This window comes from Caretta caretta, chromosome 1 (assembly GCF_965140235.1).
Source record: "Caretta caretta isolate rCarCar2 chromosome 1, rCarCar1.hap1, whole genome shotgun sequence".
Taxonomy (NCBI): Eukaryota; Metazoa; Chordata; order Testudines; family Cheloniidae; genus Caretta; species Caretta caretta.
In genome coordinates this window covers 324,517,025-324,535,066 of record NC_134206.1, presented here as the reverse complement: position 1 = coordinate 324,535,066, position 18,042 = coordinate 324,517,025, and the positions used below count along the sequence as shown (strand labels likewise).

General features: G+C 41.1%; 1 protein-coding gene across 7 annotated transcripts in view; it reads left to right on the top strand.

Moving 5' to 3' along the window:
• The window catches only part of CPNE8 (copine 8), a 290,234-nt gene that overhangs the window by 126,893 nt on the left and 145,299 nt on the right, over positions 1 to 18,042 (top strand). For all 7 annotated transcript variants that reach the window (XR_007354651.2, XR_007354650.2, XR_007354652.2 and 4 more), the window contains exons 10-11: positions 5,610 to 5,651; positions 9,035 to 9,110. Coding sequence is in view for 4 of the 7 variants with exons in the window: in XM_048836289.2 (XP_048692246.1) it covers positions 5,610 to 5,651; positions 9,035 to 9,110 (118 nt within the window). In the remaining 3 variants the exon portion in view is untranslated. The remainder of the gene's footprint in view (positions 1 to 5,609; positions 5,652 to 9,034; positions 9,111 to 18,042) is intronic.

Below are 18,042 nucleotides of genomic sequence, written 5' to 3'. Positions count from 1 at the left end.
TAAGCCTAGCAAGCCTTTCTCTCCCTAAAGGATACAAAGAAATCCAAGCCTAACTGACCCAAAGTTTTTGAGGAGAAGGGGAAATTTCTTTAACATTCTTATTGGAACTGTAGGCTGAGGACACCTTCCTGGGTATTTTTAATATTGAGGACACAAGCAGAGTAGAGTTCAAGGCTCTTGTCTCAGTATATTGCACTACTTTCTATAGTAAAGGAAAAAGTTTTTCCCAATCATTACAAAAATGAAAGAATTGTCCACATATGTTTCAAACCAGAGGACGAAAAGGATCAATTGTGTTTTAAAAGGGCCTGGACAATAAATCTTAGCTGACAAAGGTGTTTAATAAATTATGAAACACTCCTCAAGGATAAGTGGAATTTTTGAATTTTGTTATGAAACTCTTCATGAATTCCCATATTTCAGAGGGCTCTAAGAAATTGTATATTCACTTATAGTGAACAGCTTCATCTGACTGGTCAGACAGGAAGAAGAACACTTTAAAGGAGGTATATGTTTGATACAGGTGACAAGGGCTTGAAGGCAGATCTAAATGCATCTTTTCTCACTAAAGATGTTGACATTCAGGTAGTGCCATTATACCTACTGATTTTCTAGCCAGTGCTACTTTGAACTCTTTCAAGATATTTTGCTAATGATGTTGAAGACAATACACATTCCTGTAATGAATTAATTAATCCAGTAATGCTTAAAAAAGTATTTTCAGATCTTATCAGTCTTACAGATCTATCATCATGCATCCAAATTCCAACTTTCTGAAGATCTCCTCCTTTCATTCATGTCAGGGAAAGAACAACCTGTTTTCTCAGAGTGAAAAATCTATAATGAAAAAATGTTTTAGAATACAAGAAACTTAAATGAAATCCTTTTGGTATATAATATCGGTTGTACACCAGTGTGAACTTTCAGAATCTGTAGGTTTTGAAGACACGTTTAAATATCTCTTGCACATCTCATGTGAAATGTATAAAATTGAAGATCAATAGCTAGCCTTCTCACCGTGGAACCCTTTGGGGAGAGTATGTAGCCTGCTCAGAGAAGAGTTACCCATCCTGAAATAGGCAGAAAAGAAACTTTTGGCACTTCATTCACATAGCTGGGAAAACAAATATCTCTACAGACTGGCTGAGTTTTTCTATCATGTACCATAAGCAATAGAGAAGCCTTTTTTCCACATATATTATCTAATTTGTAGTGGGGGTAGAGAACTCATGGGAGATTTGGCTTTTTGCCACAATTGCAAAGTGTAACTATTCTAAAGCGGATAAATGGAACCACATTAAAAGGCATAGACAAGTTATCTGTTGTTTCTGTAAAAATTCCAACATTACCATACCTTCTCTGTTAACCCTTATTCCCAAGTTGCGAAGAAAATTGCACCAAGTTGGTATCCCAAGTGTCTGGTTTGTTGAACTGACACTTTGGACCATGCAGAAGCCATGGCCACCACATAAACAATCTTTTGTCTCAGGAACTGATTTATTATGACAGTTTTCAGCTATCAGTCACTGTGGCATGGTTTGTGGCTGAAGTGCCAAGGTGTGTTTGGCTAAGTAACAAGCACACCTCTCAGATCTTGAAGTCAAGTAGCAAATAGCTAGAATAACAGACTTCTTGTGATGTGCTACTTTTTATGATAAACTAACAAGGATATTTCCCTTTCCAGTGCCAGTTCTAATTTTCATAATATTTCACTGGTGTGACAAACTAGTCTTTGGAGATGTTTTCATCTTTGTTCTAAAGAGTAACTTTCACACTAATCAGGAGGCATCCTTCACTTCCTTCTCCATGAACCTGAAATATGTTTTTAAAAAAACATATTATATATTAAATGATGCAGTCTAAGTCCTTAAATTTTACTTGGAAGAGAGAGAACATCCAGACCACCTCATCCCCTCATTGCCTCTTTTACAAGAGAACAGAGAGGCAAAACAGTTCCCACAGCATTGATTTTTTTTCTTTAATTCATTCAACTATTTGTAAAGCATACCTGCAAGAAAGAGTTCCTTTCCAGGAAAGAACATCAAACCAGTGATCTGAGAACTAAAATTAATTAATCTAATGTGTTTTAAAAGAAGGAGGAAAATCAGTAGGTATATTATTTTATGTCCTTAGTTCACCTCATTGATATTGAATAGAGTCCATTCAGTACTGGAGCTTTTCCGAAAACAGAATGTTCCTCGTCCAGTAAATGGTTTTTCTGAGAAGATACAATCTCCTGGTGGTTTTTGTTACGTATCAGTCTTGATGTTTGATATTAACAAGATCTGTTAGTGTGTTAGTTCTGAGGAAGTCATTTTCTTCAATACTGTATACAGTAGCAGCAGTGACCCCTTGAAGCAGGAGAATTTTCTCCCAATCACCCATAAAGAGTGGGAGGCAGGGAAACAGGTAGGGAAACTTTTTTTCATGTATGTTATCATTCAACATTTGCTGCTCTCTCTGACGCTGAAGACTGTCTTATGGATGGATAAGTGCCTAATAGTTCAGCAGTTTAGGGTATAATTTCCTAAAATATAAAGAACGCATTGTCAACATTGTACGTGTCGGATGAATGCATAAATAATATTAAGAAATACCTAGCAATATAAGAATTGCTATACTGGATCTGATTGCTAAACTGATCCAATATCCTGTGTCAGACAGTAGCCAATACTAAATTCTTCAGAAGGAGGTACAAAATACTCTCTAGGATACAATTAAGGAATAACCCATCCCTAATAGGAGTTTCTTCCTAATATTGTCAATTAGTGGATAGTTGTAGATCCTTATTTTTTTTTTTATTCTAACATTCATGGATATAGCCATTATCCATGTAAATGTCCAATTCTAGTTTTAGTCTTAGAAAGGTCTCAGCCGTAATAATATCTGGTGGCAATAAGTCCACAATTTAATTATGTGTTGTATAAAGAAGTTTTTCCTCTTGGTTTAAATTTGCTAACCTTTTCAATTACACTGAATGTCCCCTGGTCCTTGTATTATAAGTAGGGCTATGATTTTGTCATGGAGGTCATGGCAGTCACGGAATCCTTTACTTCCAGAGACCTCCGTGACTTGAGCCCCCAGCGCCTGGGAGCTGTAGGGTTCCCCGCCACCCCTGGTGGCTGGGAACTGCGGGGGCCTGAGCTCCCAGCCGCAGAGGGAGACGGGTTCCCTCGCAGGCAGCTCCTAGCCGGGGCGGAGTCAGGGGTGCCCGGAGCTCCGAGGCAGCGGAGTGATGGGGGACCATGCACCTCCAAGCCAGCCCCCACTGGTTGACATGAGGAGTCTGCAGCTCGCCATTTTGTCATGCATATTTTTAGTAAAAGTCATGGATAGGTCACGGGCTTTCGTGAATTTTTCTTTATTGCCCGTAAACTGTCCGTGACTTTTACTAGAAATATGTGTGACAGACTCTTAGCCTTAATTATAAGAAATGGTAAATGGAACATTCGGTTTACCTTCTGCATGCCATTCATTTTGGGGGGCTTCTGTCATATTCTCAGTTTTTCAGTTTCTCTCATGAAAATCTTTCCAGGTCTCCAGTTACTTTTGTCACCTGACTCTAAGTCCTGTCTGTTTCTGTTATAACTTTTTTGGGATGCAGTGACCAGTTCTGAACATGGTAATCCTGGTGTGGGCATTCTGTTCATTTGTTATAATGGCATCATGTTTATGTTCCATATATGCATCCTAATGTTGTCCCAGACACCACAGGAAAAAAAGGCAAGATACCAAGAACATGGTTTAACTAGGCTGTAACTTTATTAAGTAACACATCTGGGAAACCGTCTGGTTATAACTCATCCACTGTCAGACTTGAGGGATGGGGGCTTTCTTCACCCTCCCCACACACCTTTAACTTGGTCCCCACACTGTTCCCGGGACCAGTGTCAACAGAAGAGGGGGGCATCCCTGCAATGGAAATAAACTCTCACACTCTGTGGGGGCATCAGCTTGGAGGTGAGAGCAACACCCAGGTGGGCTGAAGTGGCTGCTACAGGGCCCAGGATCAGGCCAGGGAGTGGAACCAGGAGGGGCTTGAATGGGCCTGAGAGCTGGTAGGAACCCCTGGGGCCCTCCTTCCCAGCCTGGAGCTGGCTGCCCCCCAACTCGCTAAGTTCTCACTCTTCTCCCCTTCTGTCCTTCCAGCCCCCATTTTCAGGGCGCTTAGCCCTCCAGCTGGGATCCCAGTGCCCTCTCCTCACATGAAAGACGATGGTATGAGAAAGAAGATTTGTCTCCTCACTGCACCAGATTTAGAAGCCAAAACTCCATTCCCCATCTTCTTTAGGAGATGCCGCCTTCTAATCTGCTTCCGTTCCTGTTTATCAGAGAACCAGACCCCTATTGTACAAGCAGCTGCACTGGGTACCTGCTATGTTTTGACAACATGAGTTTTACAATCTAATCTATCCACCTGGTCACTGAGCCACTGAAAAGAAGGTGAAAATACCCATAGCACCTATGCCAACTTGGTAATTCTATCCCAGCTACCAAAGGGCAAACCTGGTCCTACTCTAGTCCCAAAGAGAAGGGATTTGTTGGTCCTGGGTGCAGAATAGCAGTTTGGACAAGGGAAAGTGTTTATAAACCTGCCGCTTGAGTGTGTAAGTGCCAGTAGGATTATGCCGCTTCCTCCTCTTCTTGCTTAATCAGTCAAAGAGCCCCCCCCCATCCTCAAGGCCATGGTGGGGGAGGGATGTGCTCCTTAAAGGGGCAAGGGTTTTCTTTCCTCTGCTGGCACAGTCAGTCTCCCCACCTCTGAGGTGGCAGGTATATGGGGCAAGTTTGCCATTTTGACCATTACAGTGTGTTTAGCTGAGGCTTTCATTGAGCTGTCCCCAACGACAGGTCTTTTTTCTGAGTAGTTAGTTACTTTTAATTAAGAACCAAGATATGTGTAGGGTAGTTCGTATGATTACTTCCCATGTGCATTGTCCCTCTGAAGTTCCTCGGTCTTCTCTAGTTTTTGACTAACCTAAATAACTTTTTTTCTTTTTGGCAAATCTTGCCTGCCTACTGTCCATGCCCTTTTCCGAATCATTAACAGACATTAAATAACACCAATCCTAGCCGGAACTCTGGAGCACTCCACTGTTGAACTTTCTGCATTATCAATGTGTGAGAGATGGTATTAGAAAGGAATGTACACTCCTAAATCTTGTAATTTGTTAACCAGTTTTGTGCTTGAATCCCAGACATATTCTGTGGAAATGATCCCATAAATCCCATGTAAAGAGAACAATTTTGTCTTTAATGAAATTTTAATTGTATTTATTTTCATTAACTTTTTTTTTTATTTGAAGAAAATTACTTGGACTAAAATACTAAAATTTAGTATTAAATCTTAGCTGGTATGAAATGTTTTTTGTAGGGTGCTGGATGGCTAAAAATGTTAAATAATGGGAAATCATAACTGAATAGCTCAAGCAAGTATTTTCTGCTTAAACTGAGCAAACAGCCAAACTGTCTGACCTTTCTGCTTTTAATGAAAAATTAATCTTTCAGAACAGAGTGCATTTTCATTAGCATATTTTTTCAAAAATTAAGCATGGTGTTTAGTGAAAACTTGCATTTTAAAAATATATATATATATTTTTCTTTTGCAGAACGATTAAAATAGAGGTGTATGATTGGGAAAGAGATGGAAGGTAAGATACTTCTGTATTACAATCACTAAAGTTGGTTTGTGAAAATTTTGTGCATTTTAAAATAAATTTTAGGGGTTAATTGTTCTTCAATGAGAATTAGATATGCATATAATGTCAATAGCTATTATGTATGTTGTTAGGGGGCTTATTCCTTCACCCACTTACTTCCCTGGTCCTTCTCGCATGAACAGAGAGCAACAATACCCGAAGTCCAAAGGTGCAAACAATTCGATGTTTATTGGGGTGAACTTCCAGCAAGCATGATTCCAGTTTCCTTCCTTAGTATCCTCCTTCCCAACTCTGACACCACAGAGCCTTACACCTGTGTCCCTGTTCCCATTCCTACCCTTAGCCAAACATGATTCCAACTTCCTTACTCCCATTCCCTGTTCCCATTTCCCCCTTTAGCAAAACATGATTCCAACTTCCTTACCCCCATTCCCTGTTCCCATCTCCCTTACCCACATGCCCATGCCCACGCCCACACCCCCTCACTTCCTCATTGACTACAGATTATATAGTAAAACTTGAGTTCCGCTTAGCTGTACCTTAACCAATCATTTTCCTGAAATTTAACTAACCAATCCTAACATATTGTAACATGATTATGTAACCAATTATATCCCACCACCTTAATTAGTTTACACCCAGCAAAATTAATTATACAGCAGACAGGAACAATCACAGAACCAGACAGAGATTATACAGACAAACAATAGCAAAGTGGGAACTATAATGACAAGATAATACAGAAGTGAGGATTTCACATCCCAGCTATTGATAAGTGAGTTCTTGCCAGACAGGATGCTATCAAACTAAGTTTCCTTGTACATTTTCTAGGCACTTCCCTGTCTCTGGAGGTGATAGGAACTATCAGGACAGGATTGTATTCCTAACAGCCGAATAGCACCTTATTTCAGTGTGACTAGTTTGGAATGTGAGGATGTGACTGTTCGCTTCCCAGCTTATGGCTGCCTCTGCTGCTTAGCCAAAGGCCTTAGCCTAAGAACAAGGCCTCAGATTGTCACAGTAAGAGAAGGCCCTTACACCAGCAGACAGTGATTTTGATTCTTTCTTTTATACCTCTATAATTAGCAAAGTGATAAGAATACACCTAAATTCTTAGAGTATAGGCCTTTACAGACAGGCCTGAATATCTATATCCTAAAATATGTGTATTAAGAAAGGAGTACAGTTCCACATAATTACTTCCTTGTTTCAACTAATATTCTTTTTAGATTATTGTAGAAAAGGCCCTATCTTTGCATAATTTCCAGTGCTCACTAAAGGTATGATAGGTGCTTGGACTTTGCAATATGGAAGCTACTCTCTAATAATAATTCCAAACAGGAGCTGCAAGTTTGTTTACCCAAGAATTATTGTAAGCCCTGGGGCTATAGTAATTCTGCTGGGCATGGTCAACCTGTAGAGCGTGGGCAGAACTCTCCATTTGAACTTGTTTCAAAAGAAAAGATATGTTGTGCACCTTTCCTGCTCTCCTTCCTCCAGTAGATGTAGAGATTCACGTCACCAAGTACAGCAGGAAACCACTCCCAATACTAGACTCCATGCCGAACATGAAGAGATCTAATGCTTAGATTCAAGTTGGCTGCTGTTACTTTTTTTTAATGGTTTTATGCTTTTATTGGCTAGTTGACACTTTTTTAGCTTCTGAATATGCTGTTTGGTTAATGAATATGCAACATTTTAATTGCTTTTTTTGGTGACAGAAAAGATTTAGATAACTTATAAAGTTAGTTTTAACTGTTATATTTTCTGAGATTTTTAAAAATTTGTTTACTTTGACACAAAATGAAATTTTGTTTTGAAAAAGTTCAAACTTCTATTCCTTATATAAGTTTTTGGTTCTTAAAGTAGTTATTAAAATTAAATAACTTTTGGAAAGTCTTTGGCCTAAGTTATTAACTTTACATGATGATTTTTGAAATGAAGATTTTCTTGTATTTTCGCATTGGGTGAGGTTTTACTTGTGTGTTGCCAGTAATTAATTATTTTTTTTCCATTAATTGAAATATTTTGTACTTAAATGGTGTTACATATTTAGTAATTTAATCTAGCATTATATAGTCTTGCTATATTTGTACATAAAATATTTTACTACTCATATAACAAAGATATTAGGCAGTTCTTATATGAAGGCTTGCATTTAGATACAAAATATTTCCAAATATAAAATGTTAAAATAAGCTTATGCCATCTTAAACATTTGAGAAACAAACACCAAAGATTTAAGTGGAAATGTGAGTTGGAAGTCAACAATATATTTTGTAAAACATTTTCCACCATAAATATTTTCCAATATGCTTTACAAATACATTTTATTGAAATAAGGATAATTTTGGAACTTTTTGTGTGGATTTAAACTCAAGTGTTTCTTTTAAAAGAAAAGAAGGGGATGGGTATTATAGGCCAACTTTACCTCTAGATTTATTGCTTTGATAACGCAACTCTTACTATCAGGTTCCTTCCTAAAGGTGCTACATGATTTGTTCGCTTGTCCTTGAGAGCTAGAAGCAGAAACCTTTTGGAATGTTTTTATTAACTTTAACATTTTGTAACATAATTAGCTAAACGTGTGATTTGTCATATTTTCAAGCATTTTGGCTATAACATTTTTGTAGTCATGTTCAATAAAGGTGAAAACAAGTTTGTAAAAACTTTTTAAAAGTTGGTTATAATAATTTTATTAATATAATTTTTGCATCAATATTGAGGTCTGTCCCCCCACAAAGAATTCCCTTAATCTGCTGTATGAACTTATGTGATCAATGGATTCTAGCACACGGGGGTGAGCAGTAGCTGCAGAGCCACTATTTCCCCTCCCAAGCAGGTAGGTGGACAGGTAAAAGGAGTGAGTAGAGCCTTGGCTCTTCCCCTCTAGTGCACGAATCAGCATAGTTTAGGACTGACCTTTCCCAATTACAGATTACTTCCTTCCCCTTCCGACTCACCACTCTTCTCTCTCAAACACACGCTCGCACTCTGTCATGGTGCAAGTGGGGAGCCAGAGAGGGAATGGAGGACTGTTGGCAGTTCCTTTCGGGTTCTGTTCACGGTCCACAGTCTTTATTCGGTGCTGGTTGTAAATTTGCAATCTAGTTCTTCATTCTGTGTTGGGTACAGTTAACATAAGCTATCAGATGGATTCAATCAAATCTATTTATAATTATAATTTAGGGGGGAAGAGTAATGAACATACATTATATTTAAGTCAACAGAATAACAAGTCTTTTGCTAGCATTGCTTTTCTCACATGTCTATTCATGTGTCAGCTGTGCTTCACTTTAGATGTATTTTTGTAAATTAATGGAAAAGTAGTTTATATTGTGTATGTGTTGATTTGAAAACTTTTTTTTTTCTAGCCATGATTTCATTGGAGAATTCACAACAAGTTATAGGGAATTGTCTAGAGGGCAATCACAATTCAATGTATATGAGGTAAGTATTTTGAACTTTTATTTTTATTTATCTTGCGAAAATGGATAAAGTTGAGAACTTTCAATGTTTGCTTGTCAGATTAGTCAATGTTCAGGGTTACTATCAGAATCCAAGCCTTTATAAAGGGGAAAACAGACATTCTGGGTCAAAAAGGATTTGTTTCAGAAACAAGTTTAAAAGCATTTGTTCTTTGGACAAGAGCAGTATCTTCAGTGCTGTTTTGAAAAAGTTAACAAAAAATAATCTCTCTTGTTCTATAGCTCTTCTTTCTCAGTATAGTTGTTTGTTTAAAACAGCTTTGTGTAGAAATAAAAAGTGTGCATATGGCAAACAGAGCTTGCCTAAACTGCCAAAGTAAACAGTTAAAAGAAAAAGGCTTGTAACCTTGTAATCTTTGCTTAGTGTTTCACATCATAATGTATCACTGGATTTATTTTGTCTGTAGCATCCATGAAGCTAAGTTGTAAAAGGTTTCTTTTAAAAAGTTTTTAATCAGGCCTCAGACTAGATTTGTCAGATGACATGTGTTGGTTTCCTAATATCAGTAGTCATAACCACATGACCTGCTCCAAATTATTAAAAAGGAAAATGTTCATCATTATACCGCAGGAAGAAAATTAAATTCAGTAAATATATTCTACCAACATATAGTAAAGACTGGTTTCCCTTATGTACAAGATAGGGCCATTCTCTTCTTTGAACTTGGGTGCTGTCTGTCCTCCTGGAGCCAGTCAGAACCACATTCAGTGTATATCTCATGGTGCCAGGACTCTATTCTCCTGGTTTGTTAGACTGTGAAGGAAGCAATTAGTTTTTTTCTGATGTGTGGCTGCGCAGTGCTACTGTACACGTGAGCAGCAGCTGCCTTTCCCTCATTACCTCCCTGCTTTCTTCTCTGAGGAGTGGGGGGCAAGTAAGGGCAGGACACAGAAGCACAAGCTAAGTCCCCCAGAGAAGTGGAAGCAAAACTGTGTAGAAGGGGAGAGTCAGGAGCCCAAAAGCAGGTGATGTGTTTGTCACAATTCAGGGCAACTGCACCTGTATTTCCCTCTGTGGTCCATCAAGGGCACCTACTCTAGGCTCCTGGCTCCTGGCTCACCTCTCTTAGATGGAGACCTTTCCCTCTTTCTTCTTTCTGACCAGAGTGTTTTTCCAGGCAGCATGGTTCCCTGCCTGCACTGTGATAGTCCCAGCAACCCAGATTGCCTAAACAGGCCAGCGTCTGTCCCAACTCCAACAAGGCCTCTGATAGGCGTCAGTCCTTCAAACCTCTCAAAGGGTTTTTTCTGTGGTTACAAGTTCACAACAGCCTTAGGTCAGAACTAGCACACCCATGAATTGTTCAGTCTTTCCTTTATACAGCTTGGGCTTTTGATCTTCATGCTCCAGGAACTATTATGGCAGACAGTGGTCCTCTCATCAGGGTGTAGCTTCAAAAGGCTGGATTTTTACATAACCAGAGATGGAGAATTTGCATTCACCTTCCCGTACAGATTACCCAGGTAAACCATTTGACGCTGTTTGTCCCAAAAGTCCATTCTTGTCTGGGACATTGTTTAGTATAGTCCTTTGAAGTTCATAACATTTCCCAGGATTCACATCCAATCTCCCGCCCTAAAGAGAGGTTACATGCGAACCTGGCCCACAATAATACGTAAACCATTTAATAAATGGAACCCGAAAATACTTAAACTTAGACCTGTTGTCCCAATTTAATAGGTATGGAATTCAGTGTACACAGCCTAAGTGCCCTGCAGCGGTTCCTTCTGAAGCAGAACTAGTGTGGAGATGGATTCACAAACTGAACATACATTCACAGTTCACCATAAACCTGGAAAGCAAAATGTGGTTACAGATGCCCTCAGCTAGGTGAGGGCAGTGAGAATAGACTCAACTTAGTCATCTGGCATGAACAGTCTAAGGATCCTGATATAGTCAGTGTGCCAACAGAACTATCAAAGATGACTCAGACTAGGGAGGTTCAGTGCAGTCCTGGACCAATTATCCATTGATCTGGTTACCAACTTCCTGGTATCTGAAGGTACCTGGATTTGTCCAGCAAGCTTACAGAGAAGGATACAGGAGTGTCTTCCTAATGACTAAGTAGCAGGCACATGAGTTATGAAAAGCTGGGCATCTGACAGATTTTTTTGGTGAGGCATAGCTGCAGATGTTAAGGATTAGGTACTTACTTGTCAAGAAAGGAAAACGCCAGCAAGAAGAGGTAGAGCTCCTTTAGGGGAAATGCTCCAACACAGTTAGCTCTGGGAGTTCATACAGATTGACTTGAAAGGCCCACTACCAGAAACACCAGCTGGAAATCAGGATTTGCCGGTGGTGTCTCACACCTTTTCAAAGTATGTGGTGGTGCAATTCCAGAAGTATAAAGGGACTCGGAGGGTTATGAATGCATTGATGAAACATGTAGTGTTGCAGTTTGGTCAACTAAGCTGCTTCTACACTGATTGGGGAAGGAATCTGAATCACAGTTATTACGCGAGGTTTGTCGACATCTCCAGATAACCAAGGTGAGGACTACTGTTGCTCATTCTGCGAATAATGGGGAAGTGGAGAGAGTAAACCACATCATTGGTTCTCTGCTTAAAGTCTTAGTCATTGAAGACCAACAAAATTGGGTTGCAAAGTCATCTTTTGTTGTCTTGGCATACCAACATCAGCTGTGATTCAGTTATCCATTACTCGCTGTACCTATTGGTACAGAGGATCTACAGGACCTGGAAACCAAATGATTCCGGGGGACAAATAATGAAATAATTCTCTCTAGCAGGGTGGTCACCCCACTCTGGCCCTGAAGGGGTTAAAGCAGCCCTGGAGAGGGCTGCAGCTGGGGAAAAGCTAGGCTGATTGGGGGAAGCAGCCACAGCTGGGGCCATGCCCCAATTAGGCCACAGCTGGCCCTATAAGAGGGCTGAGGGCCAGAAGCTGGAAGAGTCTCACACTAGCCCTGGGGTGGGATGGGCTAGCTGCCTGAGAGCGAGGTACCCTAAGTGGAGTGGTGCTGGGGAGCTCCAGTCTGGTAAACGCCCAGGCTGCAGGCCTTGGTAAAGGCCCAGAAAGATACTGGTGTTGCAGAGGGGCAGCCCAGGGATAGGCAAAGGCAGCAGGTCCTACCCCCTTGCCAGTGTTGGGTGGCCATTACAGACTGCAGTCTGCCCCAGGGAAAGGGGGCTGGATGACGACTGGCAGTAGCCACTGAGGCAAGGTGGGTTTAAAGGGTTGGGGGGTTCCCTTGGGAGGGGAGACCCAGAGTGGGGGTACTGCTGGGGCAGAACCCTGAGGAAAAGGGGCACCGGGGTCCAGGAGGGACGCTGGGCCAGTGGCAGGCGAGACACCGGCCTGCATAGGACACTCTGGGCTGGAAGAGCTAATTCCCAAGACGACCAGCAGGAGGCGCTGCACCGGTGAGTCATCGCCTCGCTACACTCTCCTTATGAGATTTTGGACTCTGCAAACCCATGATTTCCTGTGACTTGATGTTCAGGCATCAAGAACTGGCAAAGCCCTGCACCCGCACAGGTAGGTGATATGGCAGAGTACTACATCAGTGACCTGAGGACAGAATTCCAGAAGGTGGTGGAACAGATAGGCCAGAAGTGAGCATGCCATGTACCAGATGCCAGAAAAATGGGAAAATATGGGCCCATTCAGGAAAGAAGATGTGGCTATGCAACTGGAAAAAACAGTCCAGAAAAAATCCCAAACTGACCTCTTAATGGAGGGGACCTTACACAGTGATGGAGCAACTAAACAACTTATCTTTGCTAATACAAAAAGCAAGAGCCTCACCCATTTGTAGTGCATCAAGAACTGGTGTTCTGATTCATTGAAAGAAAGGGGAGGGCAAACACTCTGGATACTCAACAATCATTCCAAAGGGATGCAGAGGAGGATTTGGACGTACTCCGGCTGGCTCCTGTGGCTTGTCATGGGAGACCGGTTGTGCAGGAGAAATTGCCAGGGTGTTCTCAGGATCTCAACTTACTGCCATCTTCAACAGTCTGTCTACAAGAGACAGGTCTGACCTAGAGGCCATGAACTCTGCACTCACAGATATCTAGATCCAACTATAAGCAATATGTCCATGACAGAATATAGGACTCAAGGGGGCAGATGAACACAGAAACCTGCATAAATGGCAAACTACCTGGATTCTTAGGAGTTACTATTTAAATTCTTCTTTAAGTGGAGGGGGGGGAGTTGGAGTGATTAGTGTAGACAGCACCTCCACCAATAGATGGTGCACTATCTTTATCTTAGCGTGAAGTTGTCTTGTATATTATGTTGTTGATCTGACATAGGGGGTTAGCAGGAAATTCATTCCGGCCTATGTGTGCAGAAGTTGGTACATGCTGCATCCTAATAAATCTGTGTTTGTGTAAGTGAGTATTACATAATACTTCCCCACTTGCAAGCACTGAATTTGTATCTAACAAAAGAAAACTTTTATTAAAAAGGAGACGGAATGCAGAATTAATTTGCCAAAACACCACAACAGTGGTTCATAAGTTTGCAAACAATAAGTAAATGCCCACCTCGCACTATCTTGGATAGCAATTCCTTACCTCAGTTTCCCATCTTGCAGTGTGAAAGACTGACAGATGAATGTCCCTTTAACATGCTGCTTCCCTTTTCTCTCTGCTGCACCCACTCTTGGTTGTCCGTGGTCACCAACATCTTAAAATCCAGGGATGCAGTCAGGTGGGTTTAATTCCTGCTCCTGAGAAGGAGGATTGGTTGAGTGATACCTCTGCAACTGATCTCTGCTGGCACTGATCACTGCTGCTGCCTCTGCTTGCTAGCATTGCTGCTGCCTTTGCTGGCTGCTGCCTTTAGCTGCAGTGCAATGTTCTGAGGTTCCTCCACTTAGCCCCCAGTACTTAACGATTTCAGCTTTTAGTAATTTCATTGGGTAGAGGAGAACCAGTGCTGCTTCCTCTGCATTACCTTTGACTGCAGTACTGTCCCCACACTAGGTCTAAGGCTCATCCAGCTAAACCAACCTATCGGTGATTTCAACACATTCAAAAACATAATCCCAACTATACATACAAAGTGATAGGGTCTAAATTAGCTATTACCACTCAAGAAAGAGATCTTGGAATCACTGCGAATAGTTCTCTGAAAACATCTGCTCCATGTGAAACAGCAGTACAATAAAAAAGCTAACAGTATGTTAGGAACCATTAGGAAAGGGACAGCTAATAAGACAGAAAATATAATGTCACTACATAAATCCATGGTACACCCATACCTGGCATACTTCATGCAGTTCTGGTCACCCCATCTCATAAAATATATATTAGAAATGGAAAAAGTACAGAGAAGGACCTCAAAAATTATGAGGGGCATAGAACAGCTTCCATAGGAGGAGAGATTAAAAAGACTGGGACTGTTCAGCTTAGAAAAGAGACAACTAAAGGGGGAGTATGGTAGAGGTCTATAAAATCATGAATGGTGTGGAGAAAGTGAATAGGGAAGTGTTATTTATCTTTTCACATAACACAAGAACCTGGGGGGACTCAGTGAAATTAATAGGCAGTATGTTTAAAACAAACAAAAGGAAGTATTTCTTTACACCATGCACAATCAACCTGTGTAACTTATTGCTAGGGCATGTTGTGAAGACCAGAAGCGTAACTGGGTTCAAAAAGAATATCAATAGCTAGTAGTCAAGATGGTCAGGAGTGAAACTGTCTGCTCTTGGTGTCCCTAAATCTGTGACTGCTGGAAGCTCAGATTGGATGACGAGATGGATCACTCAATAAATTTCCCCATTCTGTTAATACCCTCTGAAGCATCTAGCATCAGCCACTGTTGGAAGACAGGAAACTGAGCTAGATGACCATTGGTCTGACCAAGTATGGCCATTCTTATGTTCTTAAGCTCCTCCACTGCTCCCCTGCCTTTAGTCCTCTCTGGCCCTTGGCTCTGACTGTCCGGTTTAGAGCTAACAGGCAACTCCCTCTGCTGCTCCTCTTGCCTTCAGCCCTGGCTCTCTGGCTGGGGACACCAGCCAGCAAACCCCTTTTGCTGCTTTCCCGCATTCAGCTTCTCCAAGGTCCCAAACATATACAGTCGATTCTTTCCTTTTCACAGGGAGGGCCTCTGCAGCATTCCCCAGAGACCTGTTCCAGTCTCCTGACTGACTCTTACTGTCTTTCTTCAGGGACTTCCTCTAGTCCCCTGGTCTCTTGTAACTCTCACCTACCCTTCCTGACTAAGCCAGGCTCACTGTTAAGTGAGTAGACTGTTTAAAGAATCGAGTAAAGAAATGGTGTTTCCCTAAAATGTCCCTTAAAATAAAGTCCATCAGGATGAGGTCTGGGTAGCTTTTAAGCCATCTTTGTGTTGCCCAGACTCAGGCCAGAGCAGCCCCTTAACTCTAATTAATTAACTCTAATTTACAGCAGCCTCAATTGAACTGTGATAAAAGCCAGAATCTTTGTAGCAATATGGAGATATCCTCTTCTGGGTCTGGCAAAACTCCTACCTGTTCCCTGTGCCAGGAGAATTCTCTCTTGGCAATTTAAAGGAACTTTATAGTCCGTGAACTTTATATGAAGGGTAGAATAATCTTTACATGATTATTTAAATAGTCTACTTTTAAAGGTAACTACTTAGCAGTTATAACCAACACTTTGCCAAATAGATGCACTGGGGCACCACAATGATGAACACAGCAAGATAAAAACTGTGGAGATGGGTTCTCCTGTCACTGTTTTGAACCTACTAGCTGAAAAGAGAATTTTGAGAGTTTGAATGGGCCCCCAGATTGTGGATTTGGTAGTGGTAGTAGTAGTATTATATCCTTATCTCAGTGGATTTTTTTCTTCATTTTAAACCACAGCCAAGAGTTCATGTAGTTTTCTAGGACAGTCAGGGTTGGTGGCTCTCAGTGATTAAAAAAAATTGTATTTTAATTGCAAACATATCTGAAATTTGAGGGTGGGGGGGTATGAATAAAATTTTAACCAGCATGCATTCCCTTGTCTTTTATATCACATTGGTCCTATATTGCACAAAGACTATAGTAGGACATTGGTTTTATTTTTTCCCCTCAGTTGATGGCCTAAAATATGTTCTATTTTTCTAACAATGTACATTTTAATAGCTCTACCAAGATTTCAAATATGAATATTTTAATTCCTCATCGTTCACAGAACATCTGTGTATAGTGTATAGTAAAATTTGGCAGTAAGCCATATGGATTCCTCTTTCATAGTTGTCTGGGAGATTAGTTGATAAATATCATTGATAAAATCTCTTTGCTTCCACTTCTAGTGTTTGAAAACATGCTCCCATCTCGCTCAGTGTGTTCATAGTGAAACTGACTTAGCTATACAGATGGCTTTGAGCAAACATTTAAAAGGGAAGTGTTTTTTGGTTGGTGGTAGGTTTTTTATGTGGCTGGCAAGGTGTTTATTATAGGGGCTACTTTCCATTACAACGCTCTCTTTTCAGTTGTTTACAATTTTGCCAAACTTTAACTTTGGGCTGAAATTATTCATACTGGGTGTCTGCCTCATGTTGAATTTATTTGGAAAATACTCTGCAAAAATGATTTAGCCATTTCTCAGAATGAGTGAAGGAAAAATTACATTGTTTTGTTCCTATTAATAAAATTCTTGCAACCATTTAATTGAGACATTCTAGATTTGGAAAAGGGATTTGAAATTTGGCAGGGGGATGGATCACCCTAATGCTGGGGATGTGCCTCTTGCCGTCCCCATGAGAAGCCATCCAACTTTGGCCAAGTTATGAGCCTCTGAAAATCTCAGTTCACAGATGCTCAGTAAAACTTGTAAAAGTTTTGTGGCTCAGTTTGCTAAATATTCCTCATGTACTGAGCGTGCTTCACCATCATGCTGCTCTGGTGTGCTGGCCAAATTCTGCATAAGTGCTATCCTCACAGAGTGACTGGGCATGCACCATTCCAAGGCTATAGTCACTGAGCATGACTTTCCTTGCAGTTGCTCCTCCCAGCACCTCGGAGCTGCTCTGGTACCAATCACAGGAACTGAGAGCAAGAAACTTCTTCTCCTGTGCTCTCAGTGCTCCCACTGCTGGCCAGGTAATATGGAGAAGGAGGAGGAAATAGCTTGCCAGGGATGCAGAAGGATAAGGAGCTAGCAGGGTCAGCCTTAGGGAAAGTAGCACTCTGGACGAACTTGTATTTTGGCATCCTTGTGGGTGAGGCGCACCCCCCATTACCCCTGACCTCCATTGGCTCTCCACCACCCCAGGACCCTGCTGCCTCTCCCCAGTGCTTAATTTTTATTGAAAGGGGTGCCAGAGCTCAGCCCCAACAAAAATTAAGCACTGGCTGGGCGGCTAGAGAGTGGCAGCTGTTGGCTGGGCTCTGAGCTCTGAAGGCATTGCCACTGCCAGCAGCAACTGAGACGCAAGGGTGGAATGGTATATGATGGATTGCCACCTTACTTTATTCTGCTGCTGGTGGCAGCACTTCCTTCAGAGCTCGGTGCCCGGCCAGCAGCCACTGCTCTCAAGGCATCAAGTTCTGAAGACAAAAAAAACAGAGAACTGCTAAATTACAAGAAATTTGTCATACTATCACATGACATGATTAGGGAGGGAAAAAATCAACTTCAGAAAGCTATACAGAACAACAGATCTTTCTGTACATCGTAAAAGATTCTGCTTCCTCGAGCTTCTCTCTTATAACTGCTCTATCTGGCTAGTTTAATAGAATGCCATGAGAAAGGATCATTTATAGATTGGCTTTCCTTCTTGCTGGTCTGTTATTGCAGAGTTAATATTTTCAAACAACCAAACGAGATAAAGACTTTTGACCCGTTTTTGTATTTGTAATTTTAAAAAAACGTAGGAGATAAGTAATCTAAAACATAAATACACTCTTTCACACATTCCAGTAAAGCAGGATGGATACTGC